This window comes from Chrysemys picta, chromosome 7 (genome assembly GCF_011386835.1).
Source record: "Chrysemys picta bellii isolate R12L10 chromosome 7, ASM1138683v2, whole genome shotgun sequence".
Classification (NCBI taxonomy): Eukaryota; Metazoa; Chordata; order Testudines; family Emydidae; genus Chrysemys; species Chrysemys picta.
Genome location: NC_088797.1, coordinates 93,516,011 through 93,532,699, shown reverse-complemented (window position 1 = coordinate 93,532,699; position 16,689 = coordinate 93,516,011). Strand labels below are relative to the sequence as shown.

At 40.6% G+C, this 16,689-nt stretch overlaps 1 protein-coding gene across 22 annotated transcripts in view; it reads left to right on the top strand.

Annotated features, from left to right (window-relative positions):
• SGMS1 (sphingomyelin synthase 1) overlaps positions 1–16,689 on the top strand; it is a 194,008-nt gene that overhangs the window by 158,148 nt on the left and 19,171 nt on the right. For all 22 annotated transcript variants that reach the window (XM_042856854.2, XM_005292486.5, XM_042856853.2 and 19 more), the window contains one exon: positions 5,814–6,666. In XM_042856854.2, coding sequence (XP_042712788.1) covers positions 6,026–6,666 — 641 coding nt within the window. In that variant the 5' untranslated portion in view covers positions 5,814–6,025. The remainder of the gene's footprint in view (positions 1–5,813; positions 6,667–16,689) is intronic.

The following is a 16,689-nucleotide window of genomic DNA, read 5'->3' as shown; positions in this document are numbered from 1 at the left end:
GATCCCAGAAGATCGATTGCTTACATCCGGACCAGGAAGTAAGTATAGACATACCCCTAGTCCAAGCTCTTCTACTGACTGCTGCACACCACAACCCTTACTGTAAGTCTTGGGGGGAAGCTGTTATTCTCCTACTTCCCAAATAGGATAACTGGGAGCTTGCAGAAGGTCAGCTCATTCACCCACTTTGGGCAGAGCTGAGATTAGAATCAGAGTTTCTGATCTAACTGAGCCAAGTCTCATCGCTTTTGCCACATAATAGTTCAGAAGGAACATAGCAAATTTGATGCTTAGAGAAGTGTGGTTCTGTCACACTTTAGCAGCTAAACTACTGCACACAGATGTTTGACTCCACTGCTGCTTTCATGCAAAGAGATCTGCCCCTCTAGCTTAAGTGGAATAATCTTATGCATTTCCATCCAGAGATCCCAGATTCAGCCCCTGCAGATGACGCAAATGTGGGGAGTGGTACAATTGGCTATGCTGCCTGTAAAATTTGCTCCCAGAGCCAGGAAGTGAATCAAAAATCCTATACTTAGAGTTTCAGTGTCACCTCACAAGTGTAACCCATTGTGTGTGTTGTGTAACACATTTGTGTAACCCACTATGTGTGTTGGCTCACCTGTATGGGCTGGGTTTTTTCTGTACAAAATTACTCTTATTTCTGAAGTAGAAGAAATCTGTGCTATGTTTTGAAGTTTGTGAGTTCAAAGCTTTCTGATGATTTGTGGGGAGTGGGAAAAAACATATATGTATGAAAGTTACTATAAGGACCCAGGAGTTCTTGCTGTAATTTTATCTTGTTAAACATTGCATTTAAAGTGATGTGGATTTTGTGCTAACACTGGCTTTACAGCTGCATTTATTATTTGCACTTGCTTAATGGGAGTTGTTCCTTTAAGAATAGGGTATGACAGATTGAAAGGGTGTTTGACACTGAGAGCAAAGCCTGGGAGATTAAGCCTGTTTCCAGAGAGTGAAAGATGCAACCTGTGTAAGTTCCAAAAGTATCAGAACTTGATTTAATAAACTGACCTTTCCAGAAACACCTTTGAGAATTAGGCTAACATTAACTCTAATGGGGATAGGATAACTCAGGGCATCACTAATGCAGTATATACTCCTGAGGGAATTCTGCACCAAAAAATTAAAAATTCTGCGCACAATATTTTAAATTCTGCAAATTTTATTTGTCAGTAAATAAAGGTGGCTCCAGCATGGCAGTGGGGAGCACAGGCCACTGGCTGCATTGAGGTGGGAGATCACTCTGATGCCCTCCCCCCCACCCAGTACAGGGACTCGGCAGTGAGGCTGCATCTGCCGCTGACATGGTGCAAGGGCTGGGCCTGCCCCAAAAACACCCTGGGGCCCTGCCCCTCTGTGCCAGCCACACCAGGTGTGGGTGGGCAGGCTCAGCCCAGAAGGACCCAAGTGTGGGGGATACAGATGTGGGATGAGAGGTTTCTGTGCGAGGCAATCTGGGTGTGAGCGGCAAAGTGGGAGATCTGGATGCACAGGGGCTTATTGAGGGATTCCGGGTGCAGGGGCAATGGGACTCTGCAGGAGATCCAGATGAAGATGGTTGGGGCTCAGCGGAGGGGATCTGGGTGCTGGGGGAGTGGGGCTCAGCGGAGGGGATCTGGGTGCTGGGGGAGTGCTGGGGCTTGATGGGGTGGGAGTCCAGGAGCAGCTGGTTGGGTTCAGTGGGGTGAGGGTCTGAGTGTGGGGTGCTCAGCGGAAGGTCCAGGTGTAGGGAGGTAGGACTTGTCCGGATGAGGGTTCAGTGGGCCTGCTCCCACTTCTCCCACATTTCCCTATCCCCTTTTCTTCTCCAATTAACCTTTAGGTAGCCACCTGAGACAGTCAGTTACTCTCAGGTGGACCTTCAGAATGAACACTGAGCCCTGATTCCGCTTAAAGGAGCCAGTCACCCTGTGAGAACAAATAACTCTACATCTGGCTTGATCTAATTAATTTTCATATCTGTAGAAAAATTGTGAATGTGCATTATTTTTCTCTGTATCAGATTAGTTAATTAACTCAAATGGTTTCCTGAATGTGCCGGTCCCATTCCTTGCCCCCCAGAGCTTTCAAAATCTATCCCTGCGTGCCTGCTTTTCCCATGTTTCTTCCTTTACCCTTTCTGAAGCTTTTATGTCATGCAATGGAAGACTGTTTAGTCTGCTACTGTGGGTATCAAGAAGCTGAAATGACCAAACTGGGCGTGGCTGTGTGGCAAACATAGACCATAAATATTGGGGGGATGGAACGATGGAGTGCTTTCTTGTTCTGCATTTGGACAAGATGTTTGAGATTTCTCATAAAATATAAGCGGCAATACCCAGGCAGAATGCCATGAATTTCAGATGCAGTTTTTGCCTCAACTCAGAATCACCCAATGCCTATCTACTTTACTAGCAGCATGGAGTATTTGTGGGTTTAATGTTGGCATTGAGAAAAGAGGCCCCATGAAAATTATGTAAATATTTATTTTTCCATAAACTGATAATCTAGTATGCCTTTCGATAACTTTTAAAAGCGTACTGTTTACTCAGCAGATTGTAATGGATTATGCAACTCTTCTCCTACTCTTTTGGAGAAGTTTGATTTCCAACATATATTCTAGCAGGATGTTTGGCAAAACCCCCTTCTCTAAAATCACATGGTTTTAGCCTATTCATACTTCTTTGTTTTTAAGAGTAGTTACATCTAGTTGCAATAGCTTCTGTGACCCAAGAACCTCTTAATGCCACCTGGCAGGGGAATATAGAGGGGGACAGGTATCTCCTGATTCTGGTATATACATTCTGGTTCACCAAATAATATCATGTGAGGTCTCAAATAAAAGCCGGGGTCACACTGGCTATTAATATCATCATGAAATATATGTACAGATACTTTTGCATATATACTGAAAATATATGCTTACAGTCTGTATCAAGGTGTCAGTCACCAGCAGAGGTAAAAAACATGTTTCCTGTTAGACAAGAGATGTTAATTCACCTGTCTCTCTATTAGCTTACAATGATTAGTTTATATACTAACACAATGGATGCCCTTCTACATACAGAGTCAAATGCTAACCAAGAGATGTGAAATCAACAGGAAATAGGAAAAAACAAACCACAGGGGGTTATTCTGGCTAAGAGTAAAGACAATGAACTTTGGGGTTATAGCTAAGGGGCAAACCAGACACCCCCTTATCCTGTACTTAGGAAGTAAACTGACATCACATTTACAATGATGAAAACAGGACCTTAACCAGACTTGGCTAAAAACTCTGCAGAGGTGAGACTTCGAGTGAGATAAACTTCTTTGGACAGGTTAACCTGTTAGTTAAGTTTAGTCTCTAGAAAGTGTATTATGATTTTGTTTTATATGTAACCATTTGTTTCCAGTATTTTTACTTACTGTCCGTTTAATCTTCAATCTTTGATAATAAATTTATTCTGTAAACATATATAAGAGCTGAGACGTTAAGCATAGTATTGATTCTGAGTTGAATCTTACAAGCTGGTCTGCTCTTTTCCTTTGAGAACAGCAGACCTGGTAGTTCTGTAAGTAGCCAGTGTCAGGCTGGATATCACAGGGAAATGCTTCAAAGGGACTTGGGGACGGGGTGAACCTATTGTTAAACTGCAATGCAAAGTAAGGGCTGGCATAGCCCAGAGGAGAGTGCTTAACTAACACTCAGCTAAACACAAAAAAGACTCCCTGGCACTGGAGGGAGTGGAACATGGTAACTCACAGGCCTGAGTACCCCAGTAAAATCTTGTTGTCCCAGTTTTCATAGTCTATAGAATATTCTAATCATTTGTATTCTTTTAAATTTGTGGACAACATGAACCCGGGAGGGGTTCCAAGCACTTTGGAGGACAGGAATAGAAGTCAGAAGGATTTAGATATATTGTAGAATTGGGCTGAAAGCAGCGAGATGAAATTCAGTAAAGACAAGTGCAAAGTAATCATTTAGGAAGGAAAAATCAAATGTGCAACTACAAAATGGGTAATAGTTGGTCAGGGTCTGGGGATTATAGAGGGTCACAAACTGAATATGAGCCAACAATAAGGTGCAATTGCAAAAAAAAAGGCAAATATTCTGGGATATACTAACAGGTGTGTCATATGTAAGACATGAGAGATAATTGTTCTACTCGACTCACCTTGGCCACTGGCATGTCGCATCTCAGCTGGAGTATTTTGTTTTGGGCACCACACTTTATGAAAGATGTGGACAAATTGGAGAGAGAACCTAGAGGAAAGCAACAAAAATAGGAGATTTAGAAAACCTGACTTTATGAGGAGAGGTTGAAAGAACTGGACATACTTGGTCTAGAGAAGAAAAGGCTAAGGGGCGACGTAACAGATTTCAAATACGTAAAAGGTTGTTATAAACAGGATGGTTGTCAATTGTTTTCAATGTTCACTGAGGGTAGGACAAAAAGTAATTGCCTAAGTTCGCAGCAAGAGAAATTCAGGTTAGATATTAGGAATAATTTTCTAATTGTAAGGATAGTTAAGTAATGGAATAGGATGCCAAGGGAGGTTGTAGAGTCCCTATCACTGGAAGTTTTTAAGAACAGGTTGGGCAAACACTTGTCAGGGATGGTCTAAGTATACTTGGTTCTGCTTCAGTTCTTGGGGAATGGACTCGATAACCTCTTGAGAGCCCTTGAAGCCCCACATTTCTGTGACTTATAGCTTGCATTTTGCTTTGTATTGTACATTTTATTTTGTTGATTATTTAAAATTAAGTCAGTATGGGGCTGTTAAAATTACAGATTATAATAAACCATAACTTTAAATCAGAACTATTGCAAAGTTTGTACAGTTAATATCTACATCATGGATCTGAAACTACTCCCTCTGCTTAGATTTTATGTTGCATCTAAAATTGGAAGGGTCTATTTTTCCAGTTCAGATTTCAGTCTGACCAAAATCTTGTGATTTTCAATCTTCAAGATGGCTGAAATCTCACATCATCAGTCAACTACCTATACTTTCAGCTAAAATCTTGTGAAAACATCTTGAGATGAGCATGATTTGCATCAGACTTATATGTTGCCTCTTTGGTGTTTCTCTAGCTAGAATGCTAAATTCACTCTTTTAAAGAAGCTGCCATAATTCTCACTATAAAACTGCAAAACTGATAAAAACAGGTGATTTACAAAGCTTTTCTTTTTATAAATTAGTAAATTATTATTTTAAGGGAAAAAAACTCATACCTAGCAAAACCACACTTGCAGCTTTTCAGGTGTTTGCTAACTTTAAACAGTACTTATAATTATTAGTTCATATGGTGCCCAAAATTGTCCTGGGTGCTTGACAGAACAAAGGCCAGGGTTTTACAGTCTAATTTCTAGGTATGGTACAAAGAGTGAGCATACCATACAGTAGTATGGAAGGGGTGTGAGAGGACAGGAGCTACATTAGTAAGATCACACAGCTGATGGATGAACATGTAATGATTTTACTATTTGTATTACCTAGCTTGAGGAGCCCTAGTCATGGACCAGGACCCCATTGTGCAAGCGCTGTAGAAACATGGGGGGAAAAAAGAGGTTCCCTGCCCCAGACAACTTATATTAACTGTTAAAATGACACATACAGAAGATCAAACTAGTAACTATCTTGAGTATTCAGAAACAAACTTAAAAAGAAAAGTCATATGCATTTGTCTGAATTTAAAAAGCTACTACTTCATGCTCCTATTGCTTCTTTGGGTTAATTTTTTCTAATGAACATAAAATGCAAACTTACTGTTAAACACCTTCTTAACACCTCTTTTTTTTTCTCTCTCTCTCTCTCACTAGAAAGAAGAATACAAATGCAAAAAAGGTGAAATATTTCCTGGACTGGCCACAACATATCGGTATATGTACAAAGTGTTTAGAAACTTGTACTTGTCAACTTGCCAAACTGGTTTTTGCTGCACATCTGACAGGATGAACAAGCCAAAGAGAGGCTTTTTGTTGTATTGGAAGAATAGTGACTGCTGCCTGGTTTAAAGTAAACTTAAGACTGCATGCATTTGCCTGACGAAATGAAAGAAGTGGCATTTTGGTCACCCAAAGAGGTGGCAAATTGGCTGATGGAGAATGCTGTGCCAGAATACTGTGAACCATTGGAATTTTACACTGGGCAGGATTTGATCAATCTAACTAAGGAGGATTTTAAGAAGCCACCTTTGTCACGTGTGTCTTCTGACAATGGACAGAGGTTGTTGTACATGATAGAAACTTTAAAAATGGAGCACCACATTGAGGCGCACAAAAATGGGCATGCCAATGGTCACCTCCGCATCAGTACAGATGTCACCACAAGTGAAAATGATTTCAGCACTAAAATCAAACTGAATGGGATGCCAAATGGATATAGGAAGGAGATGATAAAGATCCCCATGCCAGAGCCAGAGCGTTCCCAGTATCCTATGGAGTGGGGGAAGACTCTCCTGGCTTTTCTTTATGCACTTTTCTGTTTCATCTTTACCACAGTGACGATCTCAGTCGTCCATGAACGAGTGCCTCCCAAGGAGGTGCAGCCTCCCCTACCAGATGCATTTTTTGACCGTTTTAACCGTGTGCAATGGGCCTTTTCTATTTGTGAAATTAATGGCATGATCCTTGTAGGACTCTGGTTAATTCAATGGCTGCTCTTAAAATACAAGTAAGTACAATTTTTTGCAATGGTGGTGTTTGATATACTAATCGCTTTTGGGAGAAGCAGGGGTTTAAGGTATAAAACTGAAATCTTTGAAGTGTTTTTAAAAGTGTTCCATTTTCTTGGGGTGATTTTTTTTAAGTCAATGTACTCTTGGCAGACTCAGAAAAATCTAAATCTGTATCACATAGTCTATATAGATTTTTTTGGAGAGTATATATTTTTGTTCATAAAGTACAGAAGGAAGCTAATCCTAAATACTGTGGTTAGTATAAATATGTGGGCTTGTCTTTACTTCAGAGTGAACTCAAGTATTGCCCCAAATTCAAGTCCTGGCCACTCACAAAAAACAGTAACTTTTGAATGTGGTGGTACTTTTAACTCAAGCTAGGTCACAGCTTGAATTAACACAGCTCAATAGCACAACTCCTCAGCTGTTCTCACAATCATTCTGCATACCTCAAGTGTTCAGTTTGTCAGTGTGCCCACTCACTTGAGTTAGGCCAGCTCAAGTGTAGATAACTGGAGTTAACTCCATAGTGAAGACATATGCTAAAATGATTATATCACATTTTTAAAAGTGCAAAAGAAGATAAACAAACAAATATAGTGAAAAACACATAAAAGACTCAAACCGTATCGTGAATAAAACCACATGAATAGTTCCGGGATTTCTGCATCTTAGCTAGCCATTTTAAGATATATGGGTTTTGTCTTCCATGAGATGGGTAAGATAATGTCCACCTTAAACTACCAGTAGATAAACCAGTTTGGTAACTGATTAACATCAGATTTATCTCCTGTTAAGCTCTGTCAATGAAGTAGTCAGAGCATTGACTTTTACCAGTATCAGGATTTTCATATCTTGTCACTTTTTTTTTTCCCCAAAGAGCAAGAATAAGCATATTTGAGATCCAGAAACCAACTATTAAACATCCAAAAAAGCAGTCTTGATAATCAGCATTGGACAGAATTGAACATGACATCAGTGGGTGCTCACAGAGTATGGCCACTAGTAAAGTGGCGTGTTCAAGAGTGTCATTGAAAGGAATGGAATGCTACATAAACTTTCATGGCCCTTGACTACAGAGTATGTCAGAATTGTCTACATGGGCTTGGCAGAAAAGCCTGAGGTGTGAAAATTGAATGACACTTTCATATAATTTGCTTGATAAATCAAAGTGGGTTCGCACAATTTCCCCTTCAAAAATAAATCCATAAATTGCCCCATCACTATATCAGTTATACCCCCGGCATTCCATGCATTCTAACATCAGTTAATCATTTTTCTCATGCACCCTGCTGCCTGCACATTTCTTCACTTTCCTCTTTTCATACAGTGAAGTAATTCTCCTTTATCCATCTGCATTCTGTTCTGAAAAGGTTTCATACTCTGCCTAACTCCATGATATCTGAGCCACCATAATTAATCCCCTCATTCCCTACAGTCCATCAGTACTCTGTGCCTTTCCCACGTCCACAGTCCACATGTTCCCTCTACCCCTTCATCTTTTCTCCTAGAGTCTGGTGCCTGACTTATTTTCTCAGCAGTAATTCCCTATTGGCCATTTCTGTTTCTTCCTTCAGGCAAACTTAGCAGTATAGGGCTGAGGGAAATGGGCCAGTGATTGAAACTCTCTCCTCCCCAGCCAGCTGCTCAGTATTCTTCTCTCTCTCCAAGCTCCCTTTGTGTGTCTCATAGGAGGAAGACTGGGTGCTGAGGGCACAGTTAGGACAAGACAGGATTGGCATAGGCATTATTGGTTTGTGCTAGGACCCCTAGCTCCCGGAGTAGTGTGGTGAGTTTGGAATCTCAAATTTCATTTAAAAAAAAACCAAGCAAGTTTCTAGAGCTTGTTGCAAAGAAAACCTTGAAAATATGACAAGTATACCCAAAGCCGTAATATCTGCTTGGGTCTGCAGACAGCCTGGAACAATAGCTTTGAGTGGCATGAAATATCCCATGCATCTCTGGGAGGCAGAGTAGCTGGCAGGAGGGCCAGGCACTGCTTGTTCTATAGGCCTGCAGTATGTACATATATGCAATCAAACAAAAAGTTAGAATGTATGTATAATATTTATATACATTTGCTAGAATAATGTGTGACGTTCTGGTCACTACATCACAAAAAAAGAGAGAGAAGAAATATAAGGGTTCAGAAATAGACAATGATTATTAGAGACACTGAGTGTGTCTACGCTGTAATGAAAGACCCATGGCATGGGCTCGCAGGGCTCTGCTGCAAGACTATAAAATTGCAGTATAGAGGTTCAGGATTTCAGAGCCCAGGCTCTAGCCCGAGCCCAAACGTCTACACTGCAGTAACAACAAAAATTCAGGTGGCATCTTAAAGACTAACCGATTTATTTGGGCATAAGCTTTCGTGGGTAAAAAAACTCACTTCTTCAGATGCCACCCGCTTCCTTGTTGTTTTTGTGGATACAGACTAACACGGCTACCCCCTAATACTTGATACACTGCAGTAAAAATCCCAAAGCCTGAGCCCCCCGAGCCCATGTCAAATGACCCAGGCTCTGAGACTCAAGCCTTGGCTACACTTGCGAGTTACAGTGCAATAAAGCTGCCCACAGCGCTGTACCTCACTCCCCGACCACACTGGCAAGGCACGTACAGCGCTGTGTCTCCCTGGCTACAGCGCTGCAGGTACTCCACCTCCCCGAGAGGAATAAGAGATGCAGCGTAGTGGCTACAACTCCCAGGTGTCAGTGTGAACAAGGAGTTATCTTGCTGCGCTGTGATAATCCCCTTATCAAGTGGCCACTCTTTTTTTCCATTGTTGTGATCAGCTCCAGGAATGCGGAAGTGCCATTTCAAAGCTCCCTACCGGAGAGAAAAAGCAAACATTTTGCTGTTTGCTTTGAGTGAGTGAATGAGAAGCAGGGGGGGCAGGGGGGTCGGAACTTCAAAGGCAGCGTGCTGACACACTCTCAGTACCCCAAAACCCACTGTCTCCCCCCCACACTCCCTGTCACACTCCACCCCCCCCCCTTTTGAAAAGCACGTTGCAGCCACATGAATGCTGGGTTAGCTGCCCATAATGCACTGCTCCCAATGCAGCTGCAAATGTGTTGACGCCCAGTGCGCTGTCAGCTGTCAGTGTGGACAGACTGCAGCGCTTTCCCTACTTAGCTGTACGAAGGTGGGTTTAACTCGCAGCACTGTACAGCTGCAAGTGTAGCCATACCCTCAGTGCTGCCGGTTTTTATTGCAGTGTAGGCATACACCGAAAGACTTACATGTGAGGCAAGTTGAAAATTAGGACTGTTCAGTTAAGAGAAGATGAGCAAGTATTCACATGATATAAATATTTAATAGTGAATGGAGAGGGACATTATTCTCATAATACATGAACAAGGATACATCCAATTAAATTGAAAGGCAATCAGTTTAAAACTGATTAAAATAAATATTTTAATACATAGTGAATATTTGCATGTGGAACTCACTGACCCAAGATATGATTGAGACCAAGATCTCTGCAAAATTCAAAAAAGCATTATACATTTCTATATAAAGGGTACGTCTATACTTACGTCATGGTCCGGATGTAAGTGATCGATCTTCTGGGATCGATCCCGGAAGTGCTTGCCGTCGACGCTGGTACTCCAGCTCAGCGAGAGGAGTACGCGGCATCGACAGGGGAGCCTGCCTGCCGCGTCTGGACCCGCGGTAAGTTAGGACTAAGGTACTTCGAATTCAGCTACGTTATTAACGTGGCTGAATTTGCGTACCTTAGTCCGAAGTGGGGGGTTAGTGTGGACCAGGCCAAAATGAGAACATCTGCAGTTATGCCAGATAGGTTAAAAAATAACAGATATGAACCAAGAACACTAAAAAATGACATATGAAATAATAGATATGAACCACTAACGTGGTAAAAAAAAGCTTCTATCTGTGGGCAGATTATTCCATAGTTGTCCATTGCAGAGTTTTTTGAAGCTTCCTCTGAAACATCTGGGTACTTGACCACTGGCAGAGACAGGAAAACGGACGTGGTGGGCAATAACTCTGATTTGCTAGGGAATTTCCTGCGTTCCTATTAGGAGTACAATTCCAGAAAAGTTTACATGGATTAATCTGAGCAACTCCAATTTAAAGAAATACTGTCAAATTTGAATTTGTATACTCTTTTTTAAAATTAGACTTCTGACAGATTACCCTTTAAATGGTAAGATCTCTTTTTAAAAAATTCTATTTAAATAATTGTGTAATTTTCCAGCTTTTCTGCCAACATATATAAAGATCTTTCCAACATTAGAGGGTGGGTGGGCATGAGAATGACTTCCAGATGTTCTTAAGCATTACACTGAACAAAATATGGGTGCTTGGAAAATTCAATGCAATAAAATTTTACTCAGCCACTAGCATGGGAGGAATTTTCTCCACCCATTCCTCTGTTCTGCTATTCTGCTCTTTGGTGTCGGTGGTGGCATTTGTATGAATAGTTAATTGTTTCCCTGGGAAACAAAACTATATTCAGACTTCCAGCTCTTGAAACAATGCACCATTTTAAAGAGTACTATCATCCAAAAGGCTCTTTTGCTATCTTCAACTTCTTTTCAGGAGGATCTGCTATTTTAAAAAATATTCTCCAAAATACTATGAATCCCTTCATCTAATGCCGAATTTCCAAGATGCTCATGCAGGCTGTGCACAAGTACCTGCTTCATATATGCAGATTACATTTATGTACACTGTATGTTGAACAGAATAAAATATGATCAGGAGTTGCCCTTCTAGTGAGAGAAGTGAGCTATGGACTGTTTTATAGTTTGTTTATACATTTACAAAAGACATCGTCAAGAATAGCTCTCAATTCTGCTTTTGAGGGGCTTCGTGGAGTCTCTCTTTTCATTTTATAGGTCTTAAAGTGATTGTGCCAGTCTCATTCATATTTCCTTTTTTCGAAAGGGTAGGGAAGAAGGAGCTATGGTACAAAATGTGGATACAAATCAGTATGGGTATCAACTTCCCCAAAGTCCCTATCAGCTAGCTAGCCTAAGGAGGAGAGAGAACTTTACACTTGAGCCCTTCCAACCTCCCACATCCTCCCTGGTGTCCAGGAACAATTCCCATTTTCTGGTTGTCTCCTGTGGCCTTACAGATCAAAAGTTTCTACCCTTCCAGAAAATGAAAGGATGAATTTTCCTTGTATAGCCTCCCTAGATGTTACTTTCTTTCCATGCATATTTGTGATGACTCACAAGTCAACCAGTGCTTTGCTACCCCCAGTCATTGCCTGGGATGGTAATGTGTCAAGTAATTATACTTGATCTGTTGCCAAGTTGTTTGCAATTTAAACCTGCTCTGGTTTAAACATACTCTTGCTGAACAGCTACCATGCCCAGCATGAACATGAAATAAAGTTGAAAATGTGAGTGATGAGAGGTGTATAGATGCTATCATTTGATGATTATTAATAGATATATCTATGAAGGAAAATAAGGACACATCTTTGGCCCTCATGGAAATGTATTATATTGAATGGATGGACTTCTTTCTTGAAGATCAGAATGGAAAAATAGAGTTTTAAAGAAGCAGGGTTTCTTATGTTTTTAGGCTACAATAAAAAACTTGTGATTTTGGTACATGGTTTTTTTTAGTTATGCTGTTTTCTTAGAAAACTTTTGAAACATTATGGTTGTTTCAAACTCTGGTATACTTCCATCACTCTGTGTGGTATTGGGCATATTATTAAGTTTTCTGCTCTATTGCTGGTAACAAAAATATACATTCATTTTCATTTTGAAAAGTGCCCCCATAATAATTTAATTGAGCAATCTTTCCTTTTGACACTTTATCCATTTAATATATTATTTTATACTTGAAACTCCATTACATTTCCAGTGAGTGCTGTGTTCCTAAAAGAAAAGCATATAGTGCCCCATTTTATGTTGTAAATTGCCTGAGCCCCATTTATTCTTACAATTGTTTCTGAAACTAGTAAATTACCAAATCATTTCTACATATATACAAAGGAAGGTGTGGGGGAGAGATTTAACGCAGTCTTGTTCTCCAGCTTTTTTGTGGGTATTTGTAACATACCAGGGTATGATCCAGACCAGTGGGGGCTGTGTCACCCCTGCCCTGTAACCTGGGGAGCCTTGCTGTGCCTATCAGTTGTAGCTTCCAAACTGGACTGCACACAACCAGCCACCAGCATGCAGGCCACTCTCAGATGTGTTGGTATAACTTCAGCCTTCCAGTCACATCTTGGTTATACTGCAGGGTATACACTATAATATACATTAGCCTCTTATCTTAAATAGTTACCCAGACACTTCAACTTAAACACATTGGGTTATATAAAACTACAAAACAAGTTTATTAACTACAAAGAGAGAAATTTTAAGTGAGTAGTAGTAATGAGACATAACATTCAGAAATGGTTACAAAAAAAAAACAAAGATAAAACAATTTTTAGTTCCTAACTTAACAAACCATATTAGATTCAAGCAAAATTTCCCATCACATGCTTCCAGCAAGATTACTGACCAAACTCTTTCAGGTCAGGAAGCCCCCTCTCACCTCCCTGAGAGTCCAATGGCTATTTTCTTTGTTGTCTTAGGTGTATAGAATGTGATGGGCAGGGAGGTTGGAGCTGCCTTGGGGTGTTTGTGCTTCCCTTATATAGTTTCAGGCCCCCTTTTTGAAAAACATTTTCAGCTGAGAACCAGTAGATAAAGAGTCTGCGGGGAAGGACATTCTTGGCTGGCTTCTTTTCCCCCACCTGTTTGAGCTTCCTTTATTTCCCCTTCCTGCTTGATGACTCTGTTTACTGCTTAAATGCAAATTAAGGCACACATATATTCCTTTATTTAGGACAGACTTGTTTGCTGACCTCTGCCAGGGTGAGGCTGTTGGGTTTGGAATGTGTTAATAACATCATACAGGGAAATTGTATAACTCCGCATATGATTTTGCCATGCATATTTTATCAGGATAGTACTGACTAACAGATTGAGTTTTCTAATGATACCTCACAAGGCATCTTGAACAAAGATTATTACAGTAGTGTGTAGGGTGTGAATACAAGGGTGTATTCTGTCACAGTATTAACTTCTGATAGCACAGTACAGTTAACAGTGGTTCAAAATAATTCCATGTATTGTCACAGAACTTTCAATGAAAATCTAGCAAGCATAGTAGTAATGATTTCTGAATCACTTTGTCCTATAAATGAAGACAACCCCCCACGCACACACTATAATTTATTTTCTTTGAATACATGTCCGTGTCGAGCCAACTGTGCATATGCATGTGCACAAGATTTTTTTGAAATAGCAGTGCCCATACCATTCCTTGGTGCTGCCCTTTGATGAGGAAATATATTCCTCCTCGCCCTTGCTGACATATTCCTTCTTACTGGCTTAGAGCAGAGATTCCTCTTCTTGGGTATTGTAGAATGACCACCAAGGAGGGTATTGGGAAGCCTCCAGTCAGAGTGCCACCCCAGCTGGAGCAGGAGTGGCACCGGAGCAGCTCACCCCAACCTGACCAGTACTTGTACAATATGCCAATGTGGCCACACTGGCCTTGCAGAGGACCATCCTCCCACATGTCACGAAGCATATCACCCTCTCCAAAGGAGATCAGGCTCCTCAGTGGCTTCACACCAGAACTGTATGTGGTTCCATAAGAATAAGAGGTTTGTTACACAGAGGCCCGTTGGCAAAGGGTCTTTTGTTCTTTACCAACAATTCTTTGCCAAACCCAACTTGCAGGATATTTATCCATAAGGGGTAACATGTAAGGTATCTACATGAAGCACATAACTTATCAAGACTCATAATTATTGAGATGTATGTACAGGTAATATTTTAAGGACTAATGTACCTATATTGAAAGTATGCATTGTGGTCTTAGAGTAAAAATTAGTCACCAATGAGTAATATATCTCAGGGATGGCCCATTCAAGGAGGAGGGAGTTGTCAGCTCTCCCTGGATAGCCGATGATGTAATGCAAGGCTCTGTTGACTATCAAAGGAAAACTATCAGAGACAATTGAAAACAAATAAAACCACTTGGAAGTGAAAAAAGAAACATTACAACAGACTGGGGTTCACCCTGTCTATAAATAAAGATAAAAGACTGTTTCACTATAGCACAGAATGCAGAGATGCACTCTGAATCCATTCACAGAGAAAATATCTTGTGGCAGGGAGGTGTTTTCCTGAAAGTTTGGTTCCTGATTTCTGTAAAGCCATCAGCTCTGCAACAGACTGATCTTGGGGTGGGGTGGGAAGGACCTACTTAATTAGATAGGAAAGGTAACTATTGTTAAGTATAGGCTATAGTTCACATTTTACTATTTTGTTTTTTATGAGGACAACACAAGATATCTCACTGTATACCTCTCCCACTGAACATCAAGGCCAACTCCACCACAGCTCAAACAACATCCTCTGCCTGCTTCTGAGATCTACCAGGCAGCAATGTGGAGTAACCCACTGACCTTTATCAAGCATTATGCATTGAATCTAATGGCTGGACCAGATGCCAAATTCAGGAGAGCAGTACTACAATCACTGTTGAACTCTTAGACCTGACACTAGAAAGTGTCAGCTTAGAGAGACCAGGTGGATGAGGTAATATTTTTTTATTGGACCAACTTCTGTTGGTAAGAGAGAAACTTTCAAGGAAGAGCTCTGTGTAGCTCTATTGCTTGTCTCTCTCACCAACAGAAGTTGGTCCAATAAAAGATATTACCTCACCCGCTTTGTAATGTCCTTGGGCCGACATGGCTACAATACTGCATCTAGCTGGCACTATTCATTCTCACTATCCTAAGCGGATACTGCTTGCCAGTCACCAACAGTGGGATCCACAGACACGTACTCAAGAGAAAAGTTACATTCGCTATAGTAACTGTGGTTCTTCAAACTGTTGTTCAGTGTGGATTCCACAACCTACCTTCCATCTCCACTTTCGGAGTCTTTAGCTATCACAACTTTTGAATGGTGAGGGAACTGAGGCAGGGTCATAGCCTCTTTGCCCTTTTGACCTCACAGAGGAGCACAAGGAGGCACATTGATTTAAAAAAAAAAATCTGATTTTGTATGCATGAGGCTCATGTGCACCTATAGTGTGGGCTGCACACTGACGGCAACATCTTGATGAACCACAGTTCTTTGAGTTGGCTGCCTCCTAGATTTGTGGCTAAACTTTTCTCCCTATAGAAACATAACTAATTGAGCATTTTAGAGGAAGAAGATTCTGAGAGCTATGTTATGAGTTTAAAAACCTGGCATTTGGGTAAGTATTCCAAACCCTAATATGCTCAATCAAGTGATTAGCCTTTTAACAAGGAGACCAAAAATCTTTGACATCATAAGTAGGATATTTATAATACAACTTCCTTCATTGCCTTTTACCTGTGTAGGTGTTAATAATTAAAAGAGAGTTTGGATTATTCTTAGGCAAACTATCAGAGGTATTCCCTGACCTTCTGAGATGACAAAGTAACCATGGAGACAAAGAAAAAAACATTAATAGGCATAATTATTCCACTGGATAGTGAAGATAACTGGGAAGTCACTGATATACCATAGGTTGTATGTTAATATATCAAATGACATTTTGACTTGTTCCTTAAACATTATCTCCATTTTTGAACGGGCAAGGTGAGGCACTGAAGTTCAGGGTCTAGCTCAGGAAAGCATCCCTTTTTAGGGAAGTTAAGCATGTGTTTAAATGCTTTGCTGAATCAGAGCCTTGCTCAAACCTACGTAGAGAGTTGGTGCCAGAAAATATGTTGGGGTTCCAAGTTTCCTGACGATTTCTCTAACAACTAGAAAATCATGCTTCCCCATGAATCAGTTATTCCTTTGTTAACTTTAGTAAACCATAATAAATAGATTTAATCCTAAATATATTTAACAAGAAGATAATCTAATTTGACTAGTTTTTGTTTTCTCAACAATAATGCTATGGCATATGAATAAGCTACTTAGCCAAGAGGCTTAATTTTTAGCTTTTATGTCATATATAATGATATAAAAATGGAA